This window comes from Mus caroli, unplaced genomic scaffold, assembly GCF_978045245.1.
Source record: "Mus caroli unplaced genomic scaffold, Mus_caroli_1 scaffold_6, whole genome shotgun sequence".
In the NCBI taxonomy this organism is placed as follows: Eukaryota; Metazoa; Chordata; class Mammalia; order Rodentia; family Muridae; genus Mus; species Mus caroli.
This window is the reverse complement of record NW_028227261.1, coordinates 113,776,898-113,790,670: the sequence shown is the minus strand read 5'-3', so window position 1 is coordinate 113,790,670 and position 13,773 is coordinate 113,776,898. Positions and strand designations below refer to the sequence as shown.

Below are 13,773 nucleotides of genomic sequence, written 5' to 3'. Positions count from 1 at the left end.
TGGACTACACAGAGGGTTTGAGGTCTCAACTTTATGAGGCCTATGCGAGACTGAAAAATCACAAAATAAAAATAAAGTTTGTAGCCAGGCGTGGTGGCGCACGCCTTTAATCCCAGCACTCGGGAGGCAGAGGCAGGCGGATTTCCGAGTTCAAGGCCAGCCTGGTCTACAAAGTGAGTTCCAGGACAGCCAGGGCTACACAGAGAAACCCTGTCTCGAAAAACCAAAAAAAAAAAAAAATAAATAAAATAAAAAAAAATAAAGTTTGTATGAGTACCTAAAGCTGTATTTGAAGATCTTCAGCATTTCACCATAAAACACTGGAAACCACTGAAACATTCAATAGAGATCAGGCAAACCACATCAAAAAAATAACAAGGCTGATTTATTTACCCCAACAAAATAATCTGTTGTAAACAACACATGCAAGATAGTTTTCTTTCTTCTTCTTTGCAGTCCTAGGAATCACACCTAGGGCCTTGAGCAGGATAAGAAGCATTCATTCTATGTGTTATATTCCCACTCCAAAGACGGTGTCACACCTAACTCAAGTGATCTTGAGTTCACTAGCCTCCTGGTTCTGCTTCCTAGTTCTGAATTTTCAGGAGAACTACCAAACTAAGCTAAGATCTCATTTCCACAAAAAATTATCACAGATGAGTTTGCTGGTAATTTTTGAGGTTTTTTGTTTGTTTTGTTTGAGACAGGGTCTTTCTTACTCTGTAGCTCTGGCTGCCCTGGAACCTGCTATGTAGACTGGCCTGGCCTCTATATTAGAGATCTGCCTACCTCTACCTTCAGAGTGCTGGGATTAAAGGCAGACTTTATCAGCCTAGCCCTGTAATTTTGGTTGGTTGGTTGGTTGGATGGTTTTGGTATGGTTTTTTGTTTTTAATTCTGGTTTTGGTTTTTAATCTCATTACAAGTTAAGTTCCTTGAGAGTAGGGGCCATGGCTTACAAGAGTTTTGTATTGGCAAGGCCTAGAGGATGCCTGGCATAGTAGATATTTTACTCAAAAGTGTTGGCATGAAGCAGCAGTTCTCAAACCTGTGGGTCTTGATCCCTTTGGAAAACCATTGGCACATATTTATATTACAACTCACAGCAGTAACAACATTACAGTTATGAAGTAGCAATGAAAATAATTTTATGGTTGGGGGACACCACAACATGAGGAGCTGTAATAAAGGGTCGCAGCATTAGGAAGGTAAAGAACCCCTGCTTTAAAGACATAACCTATTGATAGATGTGATATCTGAGAGGGTAACACGTAAGATGAGAAAAGATGTTTCTCAGCCAAAACCACAGCACATCATCAAAAAGTCTGTAAGGGAAGTGGCATAGCTTTAGTGACTACAACAGAGTTTAGTGAAAGCAGTAATTGTGGAGAGCAGGTTTTTAAGACCAAGAGCTAAAGATGTCTTTGGGTAGGTTTGAAGACAGCCAGCCTTTCCAGCTCCTTTAGCTCTGGCTACATCCAATTACCTGTGATCTTAAAGCACTGAGACAGCCGCTCAGCTGGTAACGCACTGAAGACTTGAGTTACCTGTGCAAAGGTACGAGAGAACTACAATGGTCCACAAGCCTAGAAACACACAATAAAACGAACATTTAAAGAATCTCATTCCACACTCTCGGCTTCCATTAGGAAGTGTAATTAACTGCTTCTTGTTCACGTGCTGACCTGTATTTTGTGATTTCTAAGTTTTTAGCTTGTTCCAGTTCCAACAAAAGTCCAAGCAAGAGGCCCCGCGGTTAAGAGCATGTACCACCCTGCTCAGAGACAGGAGAGTTCAGAATTTGAAGCCAGACTTAAGACTCCATGCCTCTGGCTTCCTTGGGCACCTACACACATACACACACACAGAGGATTCAAAATAAGTCTTTAAAATATGTGAACTCTTTCAAGTTTACACCTCCACTTCTTTGATGTGTCTATTGTGTTACTGAATTAAGAAAAACATTCACTGTGTCCGTTGAAAGCTTAAGATTCAACTTTGCCAACTATAGATTTTTGAGTCACCAAATGGAAATAAAAAACGGTCAGAGAATTAAAACAATAAGCTAAAGCAATTAATTTTGCTTTTGGCCGCTCCTCTGCGGCCAAACTGGGTGGAAGACTGAACTAAAGGGTCCATGGCCCTCTGTTTGCATGAGGCATTCTAAATGTTTTCCTGTTTGGTGCAGTCCCAGATTCCCTCCGCCCAAGTCGTCAGAGCCAAAAGGATCTGAAGCCTGGGCCAGGCTCGTCCAAAAAGCTCTGACCGAAGTGCGCTTGGGTGAAACCAAAGCCTGCGAGGCTGGTCTAGGGAGTAGGCCCGCCTTGCTCAGCATTTCTTGCCCGCAAGGCTCAGAGGTAAGGAGCTGGAGCTGCAGAAAATCAGACTCGCAGCCAGGGCTGGGTTCCACCGATCCCCTTCAGCACAGCGCGCACAGCGCCTGAAGCACTCGTCCCCGGCTTACGGACTCTGGGACATGACCTCTCCACCTCAAGACTTCCGCACTCTGGTACCTCGCAGTAAGAAAAAAAGCCTCTAGAAGATTCTGCGAGGCTCGGGAACCCGGGCTTGAGTCCACCCCCACAAGGCCCTTGGGCGCAGCCACTTCCCGCCCCCGCGCCGTTGCCCAGGTAACCGAGGGGCGGTGGCAGCGGCGAGGGGCGGGACTTCCGGCAAGTGACGCGCCGGAGCTCGGCTACAAAAGAGGTCGGCTGCGGCGGGCCGGGCGGAACTTTCCAGAACGCTCGGTGGGTGGTGGAGGGGCAGCGTGTGGCCGAACTGCGCTGTGCTCCGCTCCTTTCCGCTCTCCGGCGCCCGCCCGCTCACCGGTGAGTCTCGGCCCTCGGGCCTCCCTCGGTCCCGGCGTGCGGTCTGGACCCCAGACAGCCGGGAAAGGCACAGCCGGAGGCGGTTGGTCCCGCGTGGGCGGGGACTGCGGGTTCCCTGAGCCGGCCTCGGGCTTCGGAAGGCTGCCGGGAATGCCCGGCGCCCTGCCTGCCCGCACGCCACGAGGAGGCCCAAGGCCCAAGCCAATTGGCCTCCCGCCTCATGCTCCTCGCCTCGTACCCCCGCGCTCCGCCGCCCGGGCCGGGTGGGCAGCGCTGCGCACGCGCGGAGCGAGGCAGGGGTGAGGGGCTGCGGGAGGAGCCGGGCGGAGGCTGCGGCTTGCGCTTCTCCTGGCTCTCCTCCCTCTCTTTGTTGAGGTCCGGCCTCCCCCCCCCCTCCGCCTTTTCGATCAGGGTGGGAGGGAGAAAGGAAGGAAGCCTTAACGGTCGGCGCCGGGGGCCGGGGAAACCCAGAGGGCGAGCCAGCTTCCAGGCCTGCAGGGCGAGAGTGGGTAAGCTGCGAGCGAGCAGGAGCAGGATGGCGACGGGGCCCGGGCACCTGCTCCCTGGAGCCGGTCTCCTAAGCCACTCCTCCACCCCCGGGAGTCCAGTGTCGCTTTCCGGCGAGGGTATGGCCTTTATCAGATGTACAAAGGCAGCGGTAATATACTAACCAGTGGACGGAACCTATCAGTGCTGCTGTGGGTTACTAGCAAAACCTCTGGGGAAAGGAAACCGGAAGAAGCCAAATAATTCATGTGTTAGTGCAGTAGAGTCTGAACCAGCTGCGAGAGAGGCTTTCCTTCGAGTTCCCTGAAATCTATATTTTAATCTGTTCGAGTTTACAGCTGAATCATATCAGGAATTTTTTTACCTTTTAAGACGCTTAGGGAAGGCTGTATTAGTATGAGATAAATGCAAAAGAACAGATTGCTTTAGTTCTGGTAGTTAAAGACTACCAGTTAAGAGCCCGTCGTGGCACACACCTTTGATCCCAGTGCTCAGGAGGCAGAAGCAGTTGGATCTTTTGTACAAAGTTTAAAGCTGGTTTAAAATTACGATTTTCTGGTTTCAGACTGTAAAAAATGGTGAAAGAAACCACTTACTACGATGTTTTGGGGGTCAAACCCAATGCCACCCAGGAAGAATTGAAAAAGGCATATAGAAAATTGGCCTTGAAGTACCACCCTGATAAGAATCCAAATGAAGGAGAAAAGGTAAGGGCACAGGCAAACAGCTCAGCAGTAGTGTTGCAATGTGTGTATCTTTCTGTTAGTGCCTGAAAGTCTACAGTAGCTGTGCTTTGTAACAGTTGTTTCTAATGGGATGTCCTTTTCTGAAACAGTTTAAACAGATTTCTCAAGCTTATGAAGTTCTTGCTGATTCCAAAAAAAGGGAACTATATGATAAAGGAGGGGAGCAGGCGATTAAAGAGGGCGGAGCAGGTGGTGGTTTTGGCTCACCCATGGATATCTTTGATATGTTCTTTGGAGGAGGAGGAAGAATGCAAAGAGAAAGGAGAGGTAAGAAAAATCTAGCTTACCTGCAGCTAGAAAGAAATAACTGCTGCTGAAAAAAAGACTTGAGAATTTATTCAAATGCTTGTTTACACGTTGGCATGATGTTACACTCTGTCCGTGAACTGTCTCTGACTTCTGGTGTCATTGAGATTTTATGTAATCAAAAAATAGCTAAGCCAAAAAGCAGGTATAGCTAACCCCATAGATTCCCAAACAGTGGGGGTAACAAAGTGTAGTAGCTTAGGTTTCTAAGCCCTTTCCTACCTTGGATAATACCACCTGCTCTTAGAACCCAGTGGTGAGTGCAGTGGCCTTTTCTGTTGAGAAAAGTAACCCTTAGCAAGCAAAGACTGAGAAAAGCTCATTGTCTGCAGACAGCTGCTGCTGTTGACTCTTGTTTCAGCTCTGCTAGCTCAGCTTAATGCATTTAGTGTTTGGCCAAAAGATGTCTATGGGAAGACAGTATTGAAGGGTGAAATAGCACTTTGTTCTCAGTATATATAGTTAATATAAACTAGTTCGTAGGCACAGTTCTAAAACAAATAGGCAGGCCATTAAATTTCACTTTGCCCCTTAAAGGGTTAAGAAGACTTGGAAAAACTGTTTACTATATGTTTTTAGAACAATTTACCTGTGGGCCTGAGAAACTGCTCAGTGGTTAAGAGCATTTGCCATTCCTTGTAGAAGATCCAGGCTCTGTTTCCCACACCCACACTAGATAGCTGGCTCACCATTGCCTGAAACTCCAGCTCCAGGGGACCAGCAGCTTCCTCTTCTGGCCTGTTGATTTTCACATAAACATATTTAAAAGACCAACCTATAATCGCAGTTGACCTGCTCAGCCATAAGGTGGTATGAGCTACAGGAAGGTAGACTAACTTTGGCTTAGATGAGTGTGAGGGCTTTTGTTAACTGTGCTGCTTTGGAGAATGGACTTGGTCAGTTTCCAGAAGCTTGCTTTTCCCTTTCTTGTACTCTGTATAAAGTTGAGAAAGCTCGAACTTCCAACTTGTGAGAACCTACTTGCTTACAAAGTGAAACGAGAAAGCAGCACAATGTCGTGACTTTAATTTTAACTCCTTAAAGAGTAAGAATATTCAGATACTCAGAAAGGATTGGGACTTTATCTGGTAATCAGGCAATGCTCGAGGCGTGGATAAAGTCCTAGGGGAAGGATCACCAGCTAGGAACTTATTAACCATTGACAGGTGACTGAATTTCTCTAACCTGGTTGTCCTTATGTGATCTCAACCAACCTACTTCGGCTTGTAGTTAATTATATGTGGGAGTCTTGCTCTAGCCAGATGTGGGTCTTTAAGGTGAGATTAATTTGGAGGGAAAAATTTCTCTGCAGCTGTAGTAGCCACCACACTTAAAAATTGTATCTAGTAATTGTGACTTGTGATTTTTGCAGTATTGTACATGTAAAATGTGTCCATCGCTACAGAAAGTTCTGTTGGACCGTATAACATATAACAAAAGGCCTGGGAAATTTGAGACAACCAGTGCTAGCCTAGCAATAAAAAACTATTGAAACTGAAGTAGAAATTGCTATTTCAGTAGTGTCTCAATATTGGCTTCTCCAGCCAATCTTGATTAGAAAGAATTTACTGTGCTAAAGAATGTTTGGATTAAGTAACTAGCCATGTTGCTTAATAATACCTAATAAGTAAAACCTTCAAAGGGATACATGCTTAGCATTGTGAAATGTGCCTGAACATTGAGTGACTTTTAAGGGTAGTATTTTAATTGCTGGATTTCTGAGAGGCCTCTGTGTTCTTAGGCAGATAGATGAACTGCTCACATAATTTTCCTCACTTATGATTAGATTAGTTTGAAAATCAAGTGATTGGATTGATTGTTGTATATGAGTATAGCTCAAAAAGATGTATAGCTTGAGGCTGGTCTTCCATTATCCTTTGCCATTTTTATAGTGCCTTCAACAAAGAAACGTTACAGATGGGTGTTTAATGAGCAGTGTTTTATTCTAGGTAAAAATGTGGTTCATCAGCTCTCAGTGACCTTAGAAGACTTATATAATGGTGCAACAAGAAAACTGGCTCTGCAAAAGAATGTGATTTGTGACAAATGTGAAGGTAAGGGTTCCTAGGTGTTGGTTGTTTATGGTTTATGAGGATAGGTCTTTGTAGAGGTAAGCTGGCCTTAGATCTTTCTTCAACTTCCTGAGTACCAGGTCCCCGTGACTTCCCTGATAGAGAAAGTTGGAGTGCGGCACTAAAAAACAGCTGAATCTTCTACCAAGAGAGATGTTATGGTTTTGCTGTGACAGTTTCATGTCTGTATATAATTTTCATTATTCTCTTCTCCAACTCCTTTTCCTTACTATTCTTCTGTATGCCTGTGGTTTGATGGCCCAATGAGTCCCATTAGAGTTGCTTACAGGAATGTGGGTGAGGGATTGTTCCCAAAGGACAGACACCAGAATTAGTGGCTACATGTAGAAGAAAACGTCTCTTCAGGGATGAGGCCTTGTCATCAGCTCCTTTATGACAACATGTTGATGGGCCCAATCCTGTGTAGATCCTAAGTAACATTTTTAAAAAAAAAAAAAAAAAACAATGCTTTGTACATTTATATGCATGTTGTGTTGTGTTGAGAGGTCAGAAAACAACTTGCAGTAATGAGGTTTTTTTTTTTGTTTTTAATAAGACCAGTTTCATCCAGGCTGACCTCTTAACTAAAACTCCTGTACAGCATTTTGGCTACCTTTTTTTTTTTTTTTTTTAAAGGATGGCCCTGTTCCCAGGCATAGTAATCCATGTTAGATCTCTTAGGAGGTCAGTAAAAAAAAAAAAAAATGTGCTGTGGGAACACATATTGTAAGATTGTGGTACAAGCTATTTTGGAGTTGCTGCCCCATCTCACTGATCCTTAAAGTGTTGTGAAAGTGGAATGCTTGCAGAGAGAGCTCTTTACCCTGAGGACTGCCTACTTTGAGCTGACTAAAAAGGCTTAACACACTACCACCACCACCTCACACACTGTCCTTTGTTTTGTCTTTCTGTGTGTTTCTCTACTGCTGCATGTTGTACCTGTGGAAGCCAGAAGAGGGTATCAGATCCACCTGGAACTAGAGTTAAAGAGGAGGGTGGTGAGCCACCATGTGGGTGCTGGGGAGCAACCCCAGGCCCTCTGTCTGGAAAAGCAGCCAATCTTAATCTTCTAGTTAGTGAGCCAGTTCTCTAGGCCTTGCCCTTCCCTTCCTATATCTCCTCTTCTCCTCTCCCCTGTCTGAGCCAAAAATCCTGAGTGCATGCTCTGACATCTGTGGGCATTTTCATATCTAAAGACCTGCCTTCCTTCACCTCACTCCCCAACACAGCTGCTTTTGCTGACCATGTGTCTTATTTAAACCGTAATTCAAAACGCAAGACTTCTCACCTCCTCTGGTGAACTTTGGAGATTCATAGTTTGCCTACCTTTTTTTTTGTTTGTTTGTTTTCTCTTAGACTTACAAAGAAGAATATTAATTTATCTGAATTGTACATTTTAGGACATCAGTCCATAAGACCTTAAATACTAAGGAGTTAGACTCTTAATTACTGCTAAGTTTTATAAGTTTCTTTTAAAACCGTCTAGGCCGAGGTGGTAAGAAAGGAGCAGTAGAGTGCTGTCCCAACTGCCGGGGGACGGGCATGCAGATAAGGATTCATCAGATTGGACCAGGAATGGTTCAGCAAATTCAGTCAGTGTGCATGGAGTGCCAGGGTCATGGAGAACGCATCAGTCCTAAAGACAGATGTAAGAGCTGCAATGGAAGAAAGATAGTTCGAGAGAAGAAAATTTTAGAAGTTCATATTGATAAAGGTGAGTACTGATCCACTCTAGTCTGAATCGTATCTTTTATTCTGACAATTTCATTCATAGTGTGTAATGTATTTTGATGGGTTTTTTTTTCACCTCATTACCTTTTGTACCACTTCGTTTTAAATTCTTTTCAAATTTATCATTTTGTGGTAGAGGTGTTTGTGATATATACTGTTTTAATTAGGATTGCTTGCATGAATGAGGATTATTTACTGGAACATGTGCAGTTTAACAGTGGCTAAAGGATTTAAGAAAAGGACTCCCTGTCAGTAACGTCAGCTGCCAGAATTCTTTCAGTGAGGGTGCAGCCTAATGAACAGTCATTTATAATTATTTTTAAAATTCTCAATTTCTTTTTCTCTTATTGAGATGGGTATTTTTTCCTGTATTGCCAGGAAAACCTCAGCCCTGTCTTTTTTGACCAAACATTTGTTTCTTGTTTGAGAGAGAGTGGGACTCCTGCAGAAGTTGCTATGAACTCCTGGTCCTCCTAAGTATTGGCATTACAGATGCATAGTAGTGTAGTTTACTCACATTTTAGTAAGTCAGTCTGGCGGTGGTGCTGCACACCTTTAATCTCAGTGCTTGGGAGGCAGAGGCAGGCAGATCTCTGTGACCTTAAAGTCAGCCTGGTCTACAGAGTGAGTTCCAAGACCCTTCCAAGGCTATACAGAGAAACCCTGTCTTGAAAAACCCAAACAAAGGGCATGGGGGGTTGCCTTTTGTTCTAAGTTTTTAACATTTTCCAGTAGGGTTTCAGTATGTAGCCCAAACTGCTTCTGCCTCCTTAGTACTGTGATCATAAGCCTGCCATCCAGACTTGGGCCCTGGGCTCAGTGGATAACATCTATTGCACAACAGTGAGTTGAAATGCCCAGCATGGGGGGGTGGGATGCTAACTTTGGTATATACTAGTCTGTGTACTTCTGCCTTGGAGGTCTAGGAGGTGGAGACAGCACCACTGGGACTTGTGGTCAGGTTCAGTGGAACGGAAGGACATCTGAAAACACACGGTTAAATTTTTATTAAAGTAAAAGTTGTGAGCTAGCATTAGAAGCCAGTAAGAATCTCAGTAGATTACGTGACCTTTTCAAAAACATTTGCTGTATTGGAAAATACAGTCAGTGTTTTCTATATGGGCTACATGTTAAAGTATCCAATAGTAATAAACATTTTGAGGGTGGAGTAAGGGATGGGTTGAGACTGCTGGCCTTGAACTCAGGTCCTGCCTCTGCCTCCTGAGTACTGGGATTAAAGACCTTTAGGTCTTCACCATTACCCAGGTAACTTTTTTAATCAGTCCAGGCTAGTAGAAACCAAACCCAGGGTCTTTGCTTGTACTGGGTAGTTAATCAACAGATAACAGAGAAGATGAGAATGGAGAGTGGAGGAAGCTTCCAAAGGAAGAATTCTGGATTTTAAAATCTAGTTTTCTTACTAGAAATACTGCTGGTACAACAGAAAAAAGTCAGTTGACACTGTAGCCTAATGATAGTAATTACAGATTGTTACACAATCAGAGTAGTTAACTGGTTATATTGTTTGCCAGTTGTCAGTTTGCTTCTAACATAGGTGTTTTTAGTCCTCAACTGCTTGAATGAAATAAGTCTCTGTGGAAAGTTAGGTGTGCAGCTAAGTAGGTAATATTTCTGAGATTAGAAGCCTGACTGTAGAAAGTTGTCTCGTCTACTGTGTTACAGCTTGCTTCAGCACCAGACTAGACTGGGTTAAATAGTCTTTTCCATCATCCAGCACAGATGTGTACGTGCTGAAGGACATACATGCAGGTCAGGACATTTTGAAGGAATGATACTGAGGATGAAATTGGGCCCAATGCCTTGGCATAGTGCTGTACCACTGAACTCTTCATCCACAGACCACATCTGTAGTTTAGTAGATTTTATGATCCTGACCTTAGTATCTGGCCTCTGATATCAGTAAAAGTACAAACTTGATCTGTGTTTAGGCATGAAAGATGGTCAGAAGATAACATTCCACGGTGAAGGAGACCAAGAACCAGGACTGGAGCCAGGAGATATTATCATTGTGTTAGATCAGAAGGACCATGCTGTTTTTACAAGGTAAAGACTTAATCACTTTTCCAAACTGACTAATTAGATTGAATTCTAGTTTTAAAAGGTTGAGTGAGCTTTTATTTACTCTTAGAACACAGGTATATGTAACAAACTGCAGTGTGTTCTATAAAAGCTCATTAGCTCGGTTTCAGTTGTAAATGGCTGGAAGTAGAATCAAGATTGTTTCTGTCTTAAAATTGTTGACTAGATTTTTTTGTGAGCATTAATGGATAGCAAGCAACTGGAGAAGCTATATAAGAAAACCCTGCTCTCAAAGCCGGGCGTGGTGGCACACACCTTTAATCCCAGCACTCAGGAGGCAGAGGCAGGTGGATTTCTGAGTTCGAGGCCAGCCTGGACTACAAATGAGTTCCAGGATAGCCAGTGCTTACACAGAGAAACCCTGTCTTGGGGGGCAGGGAGGGGGTGGGGGGAATGGGACGGACCAAACCTGCTTGCCTACAGTTTCTGGATAGTCGATTCAAAAAAGTTAATGCCTTTCATCATTTGCCCATTCTTGGTTTATACGGAGTTGTTTATGTATAAATATTCAAACTATCTTAATACAAAACTAAAATTTGGAACTGTTAAATATATATAATTTGTGTCTTGAAACAATTTCCAAACTGGACATGAAGGTTGGGGGAGGGGGTCATGTGTATGGAAGGAACTTGTTCAGGAAAGGATATTTCTAACAGGTGTTTATTCTGTGTTGGAAAACTAAATGTGAGGGAATGTCAGCTATTAAAAAATGCTATCACAAGAGCCCAGCACTGGTGGCACACAACTTTAATACCAGCCCTTGAGAGAGGAGCAGGTGGATCTCTTGAGTTTGACAGCCAGGGCTGTTTTAAACAAAGAAACCCTATCTCAAAAAACAAAATGCTATACTAGGCACCATACTACATACATACATCCAAGAGATCTTTACTGTCTCAAAGTTTTCATAATTGGACTAAATACCCAAATCGAGGTGGGAAATTTTTGTTTTTTGTTTGTAACTTTTTTTGTTCACACTGATTCATATACTACAAATGTGTCTGGCTTCCTTTAACCCCAGTATATGTTTTGTGTGTTTTTTCTCCCCTCTGAGAAACCAGATTTAAGATTAGGCAACAACTTGGGAAGAATACATTGCTTAGAATGTGTGGAAAGAACAGTTGTTTTAAGTCCAGGGCAGGCTTTGATCTTCTCTGCCTTTGGTTACTACCTCCCAAGTGCTGGCTTACACCACTGTGTCCAGCTGTGTCCTAGTGATTTTGAAGCCTTGTTCAATGACTGTTTCCAAAATAATTTGTTATTTTCAGTATTTAATAGTTTGGTTTTCAGATTGGTGACAGAAGTTTGCCTGTTGTGTCTGTATATAGTCATGTGTGAAAAATGTAACTGTGCCTTGTTTGTATTGCTATAGGCGAGGAGAAGATCTTTTCATGTGTATGGATATACAGCTGGTTGAAGCATTGTGCGGCTTCCAAAAGCCAATATCTACTCTTGACAACCGAACCATAGTCATCACCTCTCATCCAGGTATGATAACGAGATGAACCTGTTTCCCTGCTTTGCATTTTCCTTGTCTTCTGATAACTATGAAGTACTATATAGGTATTGAGGGAAATGTCTTGCTTTCCTTCCACGGTTATATATCCTTAGAGCTGAGATGAAATTTACTGGTCACCTCTTAGAAAAGCTTTAAATGAAGGAAACGGGGCTATTGAACCAGAACTCAGAGGTTGTCTGTTTCACTTTTTTTCTTTGCTTATACAAATGAGACCATCCCTAAGAACCTGGCTTCCATGTCTTTAGGTCAGATTGTCAAGCATGGGGATATAAAATGTGTGCTAAATGAAGGTATGCCAATATACCGTCGGCCATATGAAAAGGGACGTCTAATCATTGAGTTTAAGGTAAGCTGTCATTTCTCAAGAACATTTGAGAATGGTTAGCTTATTAAAATACAATACAGACTAAGCAAATGCATTAAAATCTCCCTTTAAAAATGCAGTTAAAATTGAAACACCAAATGGATTTCTCTTAAACCATGGGTTAGAAGTGGCAACTATGGCAGTTAATTTTTGTTAAGCACCTGGCCTGGGTATGATGTGTGCCTATAATCTAGCACTTGAAAGGTAGAATTGGGAGGGTAAAGAATAAATCATTTGGTTAGACAATGGTGGCCCACACCTTTAATTCCACTGCTTGGGAGGCAGAGGTACTTGGATCTCTCAGTTTGAAGACAGCCTGATCTACAGAGCAAGTTCCGGTAGTTAGAATTATGTGTTTTTCTGGGGGTAATTCCAGTATATTTAAAGGTATGTCTAATGATAGAATCGAATTTAATTTCTTTTTTGCAGGTAAACTTTCCTGAAAATGGCTTTCTCTCTCCTGATAAACTCTCTTTGCTGGAAAAACTCCTTCCTGAAAGGAAGGAAGTAGAAGAGACTGATGAAATGGATCAGGTAGAACTGGTGGACTTTGATCCAAATCAGGAAAGACGGCGTCATTATAATGGAGAAGCATATGAGGATGATGAACATCACCCCAGAGGTGGCGTTCAGTGTCAGACCTCTTAATGGGCCAGTCACTCTCTGACATTCTGTATGCAGTAGTGAATGTGGGAAGGACTGTAATCATAATAAGCTCACTACTTGGCTATTGTTTTTGTTTTAATATTCAACTATAGTAGTGTTTTAAAAGTTAAATGAAGAATAAACACAAATATAAAAGCTCTGACTTTGCCCTGTATGTATGATGACTTCAGTGTTCAAGATGAAAATGAATACTTGTAAAAACTAGTTTAAAAAGTTCCCTAGCATCTGTTAGGCCATATCTTGTGTAACTGATAATAGCTGTGTACATTAGACTGACATGCTAGGTATGTGTTGTGTGACCCTTCATTGTTAAGCTATGGGATTAAAATTCTGTATTTAACTGGTAATCAAAAGAAAACAATTAGTTACATGTTGGTCTGTCTAGTTGTATGAAGTGAACCAATTGTGATGCCTTTGCATTGTATTGCCTCAGCCATTACTAGAAGGTGGCATAATACATTTCGCCTGTGTTATTAGTGATAGAAATGATACATTCCTAAAGAAGTTTATCATAAGCTACTGCTTAAGGGCTTGCTCTTCTAGATTGCATTCCCTTCTGCTGTGCCATTTTTAATATATATATATATATAAAAACAGAAAACATGATCACCTTTTTCCCCTTCTCAAACCATGATAAGCCTTTGCTTGGGTGTAGTGACTTCCAAAGCCCAAGTAACTTACAAATTAAAGTGATGAGATGTGTACATGGAGGGGTGATTTGCATGTATAATCCAGGGAAGGTGCTCCTTAGGTCTGTTACAGGCTTTCTATTGGACTTAGGCTCCAACGTAACTGCAATTTAATGTTGGTAGTATAGCAAATTATGAATAGATTTGTTGTATGTTTTGAAGTCACATGCTTACATGCTTAAATCTGGATATCAGAATTTAAGCAGTTACTGAAATGTATGACTGTCTAATATACTGATTACAAAGTG

At 42.5% G+C, this 13,773-nt stretch overlaps 1 protein-coding gene across 2 annotated transcripts; it reads left to right on the top strand.

Moving 5' to 3' along the window:
• The first annotated feature begins 2,319 nt into the window (after positions 1 to 2,319).
• On the top strand, positions 2,320 to 13,773 carry Dnaja1 (DnaJ heat shock protein family (Hsp40) member A1). 2 transcript variants are annotated; one of them, XM_021159913.3, is made up of 9 exons: positions 2,320 to 2,828; positions 3,901 to 4,042; positions 4,171 to 4,348; positions 6,337 to 6,441; positions 7,946 to 8,173; positions 10,140 to 10,254; positions 11,660 to 11,775; positions 12,052 to 12,152; positions 12,600 to 13,773. In XM_021159913.3, exons 2-9 carry the CDS (start codon positions 3,911 to 3,913, stop codon positions 12,816 to 12,818), a joined length of 1,194 nt encoding a protein of 397 aa, XP_021015572.1. In that variant the 5' UTR covers positions 2,320 to 2,828; positions 3,901 to 3,910; the 3' UTR covers positions 12,819 to 13,773. The 2 variants fall into 2 exon arrangements, with proteins under 2 accessions (XP_021015572.1, XP_021015573.1); XM_021159914.3 differs by lacking the exon at positions 2,320 to 2,828 and adding an exon at positions 3,082 to 3,337.